At 40.6% G+C, this 11,371-nt stretch overlaps 1 protein-coding gene across 5 annotated transcripts in view; it reads right to left on the bottom strand.

Annotated features, from left to right (window-relative positions):
• Positions 1-3,552: 3,552 nt before the first annotated feature.
• CCDC191 (coiled-coil domain containing 191) overlaps positions 3,553-11,371 on the bottom strand; it is a 105,067-nt gene continuing 97,248 nt past the window's right edge. For 4 of the 5 annotated variants that reach the window (XM_032630517.1, XM_032630515.1, XM_032630518.1 and 1 more), the window contains one exon: positions 3,553-4,765. In XM_032630517.1, the coding sequence (XP_032486408.1) occupies positions 4,621-4,765 (145 nt within the window). In that variant the 3' untranslated portion in view covers positions 3,553-4,620. The remainder of the gene's footprint in view (positions 4,766-11,371) is intronic. The other variant, XM_032630516.1, reaches the window with a different exon arrangement.

Raw genomic sequence — 11,371 nt, 5'->3', positions numbered from 1 at the left:
GTCCTTGCTCTCCCTAGAGATGGATTGTTTACTGAACGATAGGCTCTGTATTCCACTAGGATGAGCCAAAGAGCAAGTCTGGGGATGTTAGCAGAGTCTGTGGTGTGTACAGTGGTACCCTGTCCCTGGTCCAGAATCAAGCATTTATTTGCAATTAACATTGGAGGTGATGTAACGAATTCCTCTTCGTGTGGGTTGGAGGTGAGAGAGAGAGAGAGAGTAATGATGTCAAGGACAGCACATGTGGCCAGAAATCTCTGCTTGTAGTCTCTTGAATGCCAGATGTATAACCAACTCTGATTGTCTAGCGATTGATAATAAAATTCACAGAAATGTTAATATAGTCAGTAATCTTGGCCTCTTGCCAAATCTTTAACCACAATGAAAATATGATGCGCTGAAGCTGAGGAGTACCCTAAAGACCAGAGTCACCTGGGAGAATTAGGAATGACCATCATCCTTGTAACAGTGCACCCCTAACAGGGTTACCTGGATGGGGCAACTCACTGTTTCCCTCACTCAGATAAGAACTCCTTGTATATTATTCTGGCTGATTGGAATTCAGGTGCTTGTTTGAAGTTGAGAACTTCATGGTTGGCAGTTTACAGAAGAAAGCTCAACCCTTTGGAAAGCTCCGTGGTTCTGCGGAGGTAAAAGCCTACTGAAGTATTTGCACCAAAAGGAGCAGTATAACCAAGGCGCTGCGTGTGAGCAGTTTCTGTGGACTCTGGGATATCCTTGGTCTCTACTCCCGGACTTTCAACCCTTTTTAGGGTCTGGAGCTATCTGAGGGATTTCGTCCTTTTAAAGGACAAGGCCTCTGGGAACAAATGAGTCCCGGGCGCAAGTGGTGGCGGCGGCTGGGAGGATTGCCCTGCGGACCTGTAACCGCAGTTTCTTGGCCGTAGGAGCAGGCCCGCCCCGACGTATTTCAGATAAGTGCGTCCCCCCTTTCACCCCACATCCTCAGTTTCTGTTCAACATACTGGATGTGGAGTTGAGTAAATGATCTGCTGTAGTCTGACCACTTACATTACTGTCATGCCACTGTACACTCTTCGCGGGGGAGAGAAATGGGTCCACTTGAAAGATGTGAGGGAGAAATAGTTGAGAATCAGGATTGCACGAAGGGAGAAAATCCTTCAGTATTTAGAAGTGTTTCTTACGCTACCCAAAGAGTACTTTGTGATTATAGCTGGGCACACCTAAGGTGAACTGACCACTGACAGCGGCCCTTTGGTAGGCTCCTCTGGTGCTGCTGAATCAAGCCTGAAGCGTGTTTCGGGGACGCTGGGCTGCTCCTCTCACGTCAGCCACCTGCGTGTCTGTGTTTTGGATCCTGTAAATCTTTGCTCTCCAAGCACTGGGGGTCTCCTTTGGTGAATGAAGTAAACGTTGTCTTCCACTGTACCATCTGCCTAGCAGAAAGACTGCTACAAACTTTCTCTTATGCAACAGTCCTTGGTACTTCTAAAATGTTTAGCAAGAGAAAATTTTCTGTAATAGAATCTTCCACTGCCAGAAAACACAATGCTGGTAAGGGTCTCTGTAGTGACCATCTGCTTAATAGACTGTTTCCTTTGGGTAGGACATTAGCTCTTCATTATAAAACACAACTAATATAAGCAAAAATATGACATCTAGAAGCACAGTTTTAACCAGGAAGTTTGAAAATTAATGTTCTGTGAGGTTTAAGCGTCCCGGTCAGCAGGTTTCTATGACTTCATTTTTAGCTATATTTTGGTACCCTGCATTTTAAAAAGGAGCAGTTCCTCAAGCAATGGATGATAGAGACTTTTGCTTGAGGCACCTGTTTGGAATCTGGTTTTCTCATCAGCAGCTTGACAAGTATGCCATTCTGTATTAAACATTGCCAAGGTGATGCAGGGGGAGAACGAGAGCTGTGCTTAACTGATGGCTGAATAAAATTCGGTATGCTCTTGTGGATGTTTGTTGTGATTAATATAAACTTTTTGCAAAATCAGCTACATTTAATCCTGTTTCTAATGGACAGTTATCCCCACTTCAGTTGGCACTAAGGGTTTCACTGTAGTATCAGCAGCAGGCCAGAGACTGAACGGTCTAGTGGAGACACATTCCTTAGAGGTTGTGACTGTTTCCGAGATGGGCTTGTGACGTTCCTAGCTAGCCTTCCCGATGGCACCATTAACTTCTAGAAAACTCATACTTTAAAAGCAAACCTTTAAAAGCAGAGCTAGTCTATTCTAGTTATCGATGCAACTAAAACCCTCTATTTCTTCACATGGCGCCACTGACAAGATGCCGTGTTACAGAGCTCAGCTTGTCGCGATCCTGTGGTCTAGGTGATTTGCCGGTTGGAGTTGTTGGGGCCTCTGAGCCTTTTCATCTAATCTTACGTTTCTGGGTCTGATGTTAGACTAGAGGAAACCCAGGAAAATTTATTTGATATTAAATTTAACGTAACTGATTCAGCAACGTTAAAGGGGACTTGTGAAGCCAACACTGGACGCTGCGGGCTAAACGTTTTGCACTGTTTTTATACTTGTATTCATATCCTCTTATCACCTCAGACTCAGACACAAGGCCTTTTAAGTGGAGATTTTAAAAATTACTGCCATTTATGTAAAATAATGTACTGTGACCAAGTTGTTTAAATGGAAAATAAAGTGCTTTCTTTAAGGAAAATCGTTGTTGTTTCTTGGTGTGTCTCCTGAACTCTTTAGCTTTAAGAAAAGCGTGCATTAGACCTGGGCTGCCTCTTTGGCTACCTAGATGTCCCCATCCTGTGGACTTAAACCGTCCCTAGCCCTAAACTGTTCTTTTCCTTGCGGTTACTTTTCCGGTTTTGTAGGCCAGGGATACTGCTTATTTGGGCATTTTGTCAGCAGTAACACTTTAAATCGTATCTTTAAGACTTAAAGTGCAGCAAGAAACGTTAGGTCATTTACTAAGTCACTTCCTAAGGAGGTCATTTTCTAAGTTATTTCCCGGTGTCTCTTTAGAAGGTTCTATAAGTAGATTAAAAAGTCCTCGCTGGCCCAATGAGAATACGGGCTGCTGAAGACTCAATCTCTAATTGATGCTTGAGGTGAAATAAAACTAAAATAAAGCTTAAGAGAGGAAACTTAAGCTTTATGGGATTTATTTAGGCCCCTGGCAGGTTTACTTGAGGTAGTCACCCTTCCTTATCTACTGGCTTGGCATTAAAATAAAACTGATATTTTATTTCTGGGGGCCGATACCGGCCAATATTCTATAACTGTGCTATTGATAAGTAAAGACAGATAGTGATTTAGATGGGAAGACATTAACTGTGAGTTACTTTTAGTCGCATTTCTTTAGTGGCCATTAGTCTTAAAAAGAGTTTTTAGATGATGACTTTATAATCATATTAAAGGAAAAGATGAGTGGGAACAGGGACATTGTGGAAGAAATAAAGTTCAATATGGTATGTTTTGTCATATCTGAGTAAATCATAATACATTTTCTCTAGAAAAAGGATATGTGATTTTGCAGGTGGTGTAGCTAGATATCCCTTCTAGGAAGTAAGAGACAATAACAGAATTTATTGAACAACACACAGTTTTATTTTACCAACTCAAAGTTTCAGCTTATCAAATAATAATAGTTACCTCAGGGCTGCAAGGAACTGTCTCGTTTTACTGTGTGCATTTACTGCCTGAATTTGTTGTAATGAACATGTGTTTTGTAATGAAAACTTTTTTTCTAGCAGGCAACTCTCTCAGACAATTCACAGGAGTGTCTTGTCAGTCTTTATATTCTTTAGCATCTTAAACATTAAAACACTCTTTGAATTCAAGATAAGGACCTTGATACATAGAGCAAACTGAGCTGAGGACTGGAAGACTGACCGAGGGTGTCACGCAGAAGTTGCAGTTGGGCGCCCAAGCAGACACTTGAACAAATTGCTGGACTGCCTTTGATAGAGCCTTTAGCTTTTGGACTTCCCTTCATGCTTAGCAAAGTGCACTGAGGAGAAGTATCTCTGGTGCTCCAGCTTCTCTGGAATCAGGATACACTGCTACCCTTCGCAGCAGCTGCCTAGGATGCCTTTTGATCCACGGTTTTCCATCAGGTGGGCAAAAAGGACAGGGTCGGTCTGGCAGGATGCCTGTTGCTGATGCTAAGGTACCAGATGACTGGCCCTCCTTTTCTAAGTGCCCACTACTTTTAATTTCTATTTAACTAAAGTTACATTTGTCAACAGTTCACATTAAGCTATAAGGACATATTTTTCTTCACAGTCTCAGGCAAGCAAACACTTGTCCTTTTTAAAGTTTATGATCCTAAAAATACATAGGGTACATTTGAACAGCAGAGCTCTAGACTGTTCCTTTGGATGATCCTGCTGTGATAAATGCGTTAGTGGACTGATTAGCAACCTAGGAGATATCAAAGAAGGGAATACAAATTCACAAAATAATTTCGTTGATCCAAGAAGTACGTGACAGAACATAAACCAGATATATGCGCGCATATGTGGGTGGGTGGAGATCACACACACACACACACGGACTGATGGAGATTCCCATTGCAAGCACTACACTGGGCTGTGGCCACTGGCACACCAAGGACTCCTTACCCACGGGCCGAGCACCTGATTGCTGTACACCTGAGTCACAGCGGTGTGAGCATCTGGAAGTCTGGAAGAATTTCAGCTACCTTCCTACGGAGCTGCTCTCGCCTTTCTTCTTTTCCTCTTTCCTCTTTCGTAAATTTTGCAAACTTCTTCCATGTCTGAAATGTGATCCAGAGAATCCTCCTTTAAGAATAAAAAGGAAAAAAGTGAAATACGACGGAAAAGTTGACTTTCCATCTAACTGAATTGCAAACTTTACAAAAGTAATCCTCATGTGAATAAAATGTTATATGAAAGGTATGGAAATCACAATTGGGATTCGGACAGTAAGAATGCTGCAAAGAAAATGAAGCAACAAAAGAGGATGGAAGTGACTAATGGGTTATTTTTCTCTTGCATCAGGTGGTCTTCCATCACAGGTCACCCTCTGTGAGAAGGTGCCATCTGAGCAGAGCACCTGGTGGCCTCTGAGTGCAGGCCATGAGATGTACTCCTCAGGGGGTCTGACCACAGCCTGCACCTTGTGTGTGAGGCAGGGCTAGTGGAACAAAGGCTCCAGCAGCCAAAGTCCTTGAGGTGGAGATGCTGGGAAAGCACGTGCAGCACGTGCAGCACATGCCACAGTTATTAGCATCAAGGTCCTGGTGCTTGGACGTGAATTGTTTAAAAAGCCCACTGGTAACCTCACCTCCAACAACGGTCTTGAATTTTAGTTGAGGAAAAAAATATTAAGCCAGTTGTCTGCTGATGGGCATTTGGGTTGCTTCCATGTCTTGGCTTTGTAAATTACGAACATTGCTGCTATGAACATTGGGATGGATGTATGTATCTTTTTGAATTAGAATTTTCATTTTTTTCTGGAGTGGGATTGCAGGATTATATGGTAGCTGTATTTTTAGTTTCATAAGGAACCTCCATACTGTTCTCCATAGTGGATGCACCAATTTACATTCCCACCGACAGTGTACAACGGTTCTCTTTTTTCCACACCCTCACCAGCATTTATTATTTGTAGACTTTTTCATGATAGTCATTCTGACTAGTGTGAGGTGACATCTTGTAGCTTTGATTTGCATTTCTCTAATAATTAGTGATGCTGAGCATCTCTTCATGTGCCTGTTGGGCATCTGTATGTCTTCTTTGGAAAAACGTCTATTTGGGTCTTCTGCCCTTTTTTGGATTGGGTTGTTTTGTTTTTTCTCTATTGAGTTGCATGAGCTGGTTGTTTTGGATATTATCCCCTTGTTGGTCACATCATTTTCAAATATTTTCTCCCATTCTGTCCATTGTCTTTTGTTTCGTTGATGGTTTCCCTTGCTGTGCAAAAGCTTTTAAGTTTGATTAGTTCCCATTGGTTAATTTTTGCTTTTATTTCTTTTGCCTTGGGAAACTGATCTAAGAGAACTTTGCTACGATTTATGTCAAAGAATGTTTTGCCTGTGTTCTCTTCTAGGAGGTTTCATGGTGTCATGTCTTTCATTTAGGCCTTTAAACCATTTTGAGTTTACTTTTGTATATGGTGTGAGGGAATATTCTAATTTCATTGATTTACATGTAGCTGTCCAGCTTTCCCAACACCATTTGTTGAAGAGACTGTCTTTTCTCCATTGTATATTCTTGCCTCCTTTGTTGCAGATTAATTGACTATAGGTGCATGGGTTTGTTTCTGAGCTCTCTATTGTGTTCCATTGATCTGTAAGTCTGTCTTTTGTGCCAATACTACATTGTTTTGATTACTGTAGCTTTGTAGTATTGTCTGAAGTCTGCGAGGGTTATACCTCCAGCTTTGCTCATTTTTCTCAAAATTGCTTTGGCAATTCTGGGTCCTTCTGTGGTTCCATAATATTTTAGTATTATTCTACTTCTGTAAAAAATGTCATGGGTATTTTTAATAGGGATCACATTAAATCTGTAGATTGCTTTGGATAGTGTGGCCATTTTAACAATGTTAATTCTTCCAACAAGAGCACAGGATAGCTTTCCATTTCCTTGAGTCACCTTCAGTTTTCCTTTATCAATGTTTTGTACTTTTCAGCATGTAGGTCTTTCACCTCCTTGGATAATTTTGTTCCTACATATTTTATTTTTTGATGCGATTTTATTTTATTTATTTATTTTTATTATTATTTTTTGGCTGCATTGGGTCTTTTTTGGCTGCGTTTGGGTCTTTTCCTGGCTGCACTGAGTCTTAGTTTCGGCATGCAGGATCTTCGTTGTGGCATGTTGGGGTCTTTCGTTGTGGCACACAGTCTTCTCTCTAGTTGTGGCATGCGGGTTCCAGAGTGCGTGGGCTCTGTAGTTTGCAGCACGCGGGCTCAGTAGTTGTGGTGTATGGGCTTAGCTGCCCCTCAGCATGTGGGATCTTAATTCCCCGACCAGGGATCGAACACACATCCCCTTCGTTGGAAAGCGGATTCTTTACCACTGGACCACCAGGGAAGTCCCTTGATGTGATTTTAAATGGGATAGTTTTTAAACTTTCTGGCATTTCATTATTAGTGTAAAGAAATTCAACAGACTTCTGTATATTAATTTTGTATCCTGCTACCTTGCTGAATTCATTTGTTAGTTCTAATAGTTTTGTGTGGAGACTTAGGGTTCTCTATATAGAGTATCATGTCATCTGCAAATAGTGACGCTTTTACCTCTTCGCCTCCAACGTGGATACCTTTTATTTATTTTTCTTGTCTGATTGCTGTGGCTAGGACTTCCAATACTGTGTTGAATAGAAGTGGTGAGAGTGAGCAGCCTTGTCTTGTTCCTGAATTTAGTGGGAAGGCTTTCAGCTTTTCACTGTTGAGTATTGTATTGGCTGTGGATTTGTCATAAGTGGCCTTTATTGTGTTGAGATATGTTCCCTCTATACCCACTTTGGTGAGAGTTTCTATCACGAATGGATGTTGAATTTTGTTAATGCTTTTCCTGCATCTATTGAGATGTGGTTTCTTGTTCCTTTTGTTAATGTGGTGTATCACATTGATTGATTTGCATATGCTGAACCATCCTTGTGACCCTGGAATGAATCCAATTTCTCTATTTTGTCTGATATGAATATTGCTACCCCCACTTTCTTGTTGTTTCCATTTGCTGCCCTTACGTTCAGTCTGTGTCTTTTGCCCTGAAGTGAGTTTCTTTTTAGGCAGCATATTGCAGGTTCTTGGTTTTTTATCCGGTCTGCCACTCTATGTCTTTTGATCGGAGCATTTAGTCTATCAGCATTTAAATTAATTATTGATACATATGTACTTACTGCCATTTTAATCCTTGTTTTCCAATTGTTTTTGTAGTTCTTCTTTGTTCATTTCTTCTTCTTGCTTTTACTTTTGTAGTTTGATGATTTTCTTTTGTAGTATATGCTTGATTTTTTTCTTTTTGTGAATCTATTGTATGTTTTTTATTTGTGGTTAACATGGAATTAAAGTATGTTGACCCATAAATACGTCTACTTGCTTTAAACTGATGGTCATTCAAGTTCAAACACATTCTAAAAGATATCTACATTTTTATACTCTCCTCCCCCACGTTTTGTGATTTCGATGTCCTACTTTACATCTTCATGCTTATCCTTTTATTGTTTACTGTAATTATAATCTTATAATTTTTTCATTGTTTTTTAATCTATGTACTGGCTTATTTGAGTGATCTTCAGTCCTTAACTATATATTTGCTCTTCCTATTGGGATTTTCCCTTTCCTATGGATTCTTCTTTCCATTTAAGGAAGACCCTTCAACCTTTCTTTTAGGTTAGGTTTGGTATTGCTGAATTCTTTTAGTTTTTGCCTGTTTGAGAAATTCTTTATCTCTTCTTCTATTCTAAATGATAATCCTGCTGGATAGAGCATCCTAGGTTGCAGACTTTTCCCTTTCAGAACGCTGAATATATCACGCCACTTCCTTCTGGCCTACAGAGTTTCTGCAGAGAAATCAGCTGATAGCGTTATGAGGGTTCCCTTGTAAACAACTCTTTGTTTTTCTCTTGCTGCCTTTAGAATCCTCTCTAGCTTTGCCATTTTAGTGGGTGGGCCAATAGGTTCGTTTGGTTTTTTCCATAAGATGGCTCTAGTAGTACTTACTTGTCTTTAACTTCATTCGAAACAATTTTGTTAGATTGTATGTGACAGCTGTCATATCAGCATGCATTTAAAAAAAGACATAAAAATTGGTGAATTTTTATGTAGCCATTTTAATATGAAAGATGGAAGAAAAACAACATTTTTGGCATTTTATGCTTTATTATTTCAAGAAAGGTAAAAAAGCAACTGAAATGCACAAAAAGATTTGTGCAGTGTATGGAGAAGGTGCTGTGATTGGTCGAATGTGTCAAAAGTGGTGAGGTTTCCTGCTGGAGATTTCTCGCTGGATGTTGCTCCACGGTTGGGTAGACCAGTTGAAGTTGATAGCAATCAAATCGAAACAATAATTGGAGAACAATCAACACTATACCACGCGGGAGAGAGCTGATATACTCAAAATATCCAAATCAAGTGTTGAAAATCATTTGCCCCAGCTTGGTTACGTTCATTGCTTTGATTCCACGTAAGTTAAGTGAAAAAAACCTTCCTGACCACGTTTCCACGTGATATTCTCTACTGAAATGTAATGAAGACGTTCCGTTTTTAAAACAAATTGTGACGGGTGATGAAAAGTGGATACTGTACAACAATGTGAAATGAACCGCCACCAACCACACCAAAAGCTGGCTTTCATCCAGAAAAGGTGATGCTGTGTATATGGTGGGATTGGAAGGGAGTCCTCTTCCAATAGTCCTCTATTATGAGCTCCTTCCGGAAAACCAAACGATTAATTCCAACAAGTTCTGCTCCCAGTCAGACCAACTGAAAGCAGCACTCAACAAAAAGCATCCAGAATTAGTCAAAAGAAAACGCATAATCTTCCATCAGGATAACGCAAGACCACATGTTTCTTTGATGACCTGGCAAAAACTGTTACAGCTTGGCTGGGAAGTTCTGATTCATCTGCCGTATTCAGCAGACATTGCACCTTTGGATTTCCATTTATTTTGGTCTTTACAAAATTCTCTTAATGGAAAAAATGTCAATTCCCTGGAAGACTGTAAAAGGCACCTGGAACAGTTCTTTGCTCAAAAAAGATAAAAAGTTTTGGGAAGATGGAATTATGAAGTTGCCTGAAAAATGGTAGAAGGTAGTGGAACAAAAGGGTGAATATGTTGTTCAATAAAGCTCTGGGTGAAAATGAAAAATGTGTCTTTTATTTTTACTTAAAAAACTGAAGGCACTTTTTGGCCTGCCCAATAAGTATTATTATTTTTTTTTAACATCTTTGTTGGAGTATAATTGCTTTACAATGGTGTTAGTTTCTGCTGTATAACAAAGTGAATCAGCTATAGATATACATATATCCCCGTATCTCCTCCCTCCCACCCCTCTAGGTGGACACAAAGCACTGAACTGATCTCCCTGTGCTATGCGGCTGCTTCCCACTGGATATCTATTTTACGTTAGATAATGTATATATGTCCATGCCACTCTCTCACTTTGTCCCAGCTTGCCCTTCCCCCTCCCCATGTCCTCAAGTCCATTCTCTACGTCTGCATCTTTATTCCTGTCCTGCCCCTAGGTTCTTCAGAACCACCTTTTTTTTTTATTCCATATATATGTGTTAGCATACAGTATTTGTTTTTCTCTTTCTGACTTACTTCACTCGTATGACAGTCTCTAGGTCCATCCACCTCACTACAAATAACTCAATTTCGTTTCTTTTTATGGCTGAGTAACATTCCATTGTATATATGTGCACATCTTCTTTATCCATTCGTCTGTCGATGGACACTTAGGTTGCTTCCATGTCCTGGCTATCGTAAATACAGCTGCAATGAACATTGTGGTACATGATTCTTTTTGAATTATGGTCTTCTCAGGGCATATGCCCAGTAGTGGGATTGCTGGGTCAGATGGTAGTTCTATTTTTAGTTTTTTAAGGAACCTCCATACTGTTCTCCATAGCGGTCTGCTATTCTGATTGGGTGATTTCCATTATTTTGTCTTCCAGATCACTTATTTGTTCATCTGCATCATTCAGTCAGCTATCCATTGCTTCCAGATTGCTTTTTGTCTTGGAAATTGAATTATCTTTGGTTCATTTTTTTAGTTTCTAGTTCCTTGTTACAGTGATCTGTGTTTATATTGATACTCTTTCTTAATTCAGTTAGCATTTTGATTATTACCTTTTTGAACTTGAGTTCTGGTAGACTGGTGAGCTCTGTTTCATTATTTTTTTATTTTAGGGGATTCTCTTGCTCTTTTAATTGGGAATAGTTCCTCTGCTTTTCATTTTAGTTAAGTTTCTCTGTCTCCATGAATTTAGGAGAAACAGTTTATCTGTTTTGGTCTTGAAGGAGCATTTCTATGTGAGAGCATCCCTGTGGTAGACTGTGTATGTCCAGTGTTTTTGGTGTGAGGCCTGGTTTTGATATGGACACCAGCCATGTCTGTCCTCAGGGTGTACTGGCCGTTGTCACTCTGATAGGGTGTTGGTGTTGGGGGATCTAAACCCTGTGCAGGGTGTGAAGGCAGGACTTCCTCTCTGCTCAGTGGCAGTCACCACCTTGTCAGGTTCCCAGTTGCAGCAGAAGCTCTGAGGGTCAGGCTTGATCAGGCTCCATTACCCTTGAGTGCATGCTCCGCCCCAAAGGTGGGGAGTGCTGAAGGAACTGGGGCTCGTGCACTTACAGAGCACCCAATGTGCCGCCTAAGTAGGTGACGTCAGCTCTGCTCACACGCAGCCCAGGGTCACATCTCTCCCCTGCTG

This window comes from Phocoena sinus, chromosome 4 (assembly GCF_008692025.1).
Source record: "Phocoena sinus isolate mPhoSin1 chromosome 4, mPhoSin1.pri, whole genome shotgun sequence".
NCBI lineage: Eukaryota > Metazoa > Chordata > Mammalia > Artiodactyla > Phocoenidae > Phocoena > Phocoena sinus.
Note: the sequence above shows the minus strand (reverse complement) of the source record. Positions and strands in the feature narration are given on the sequence as shown.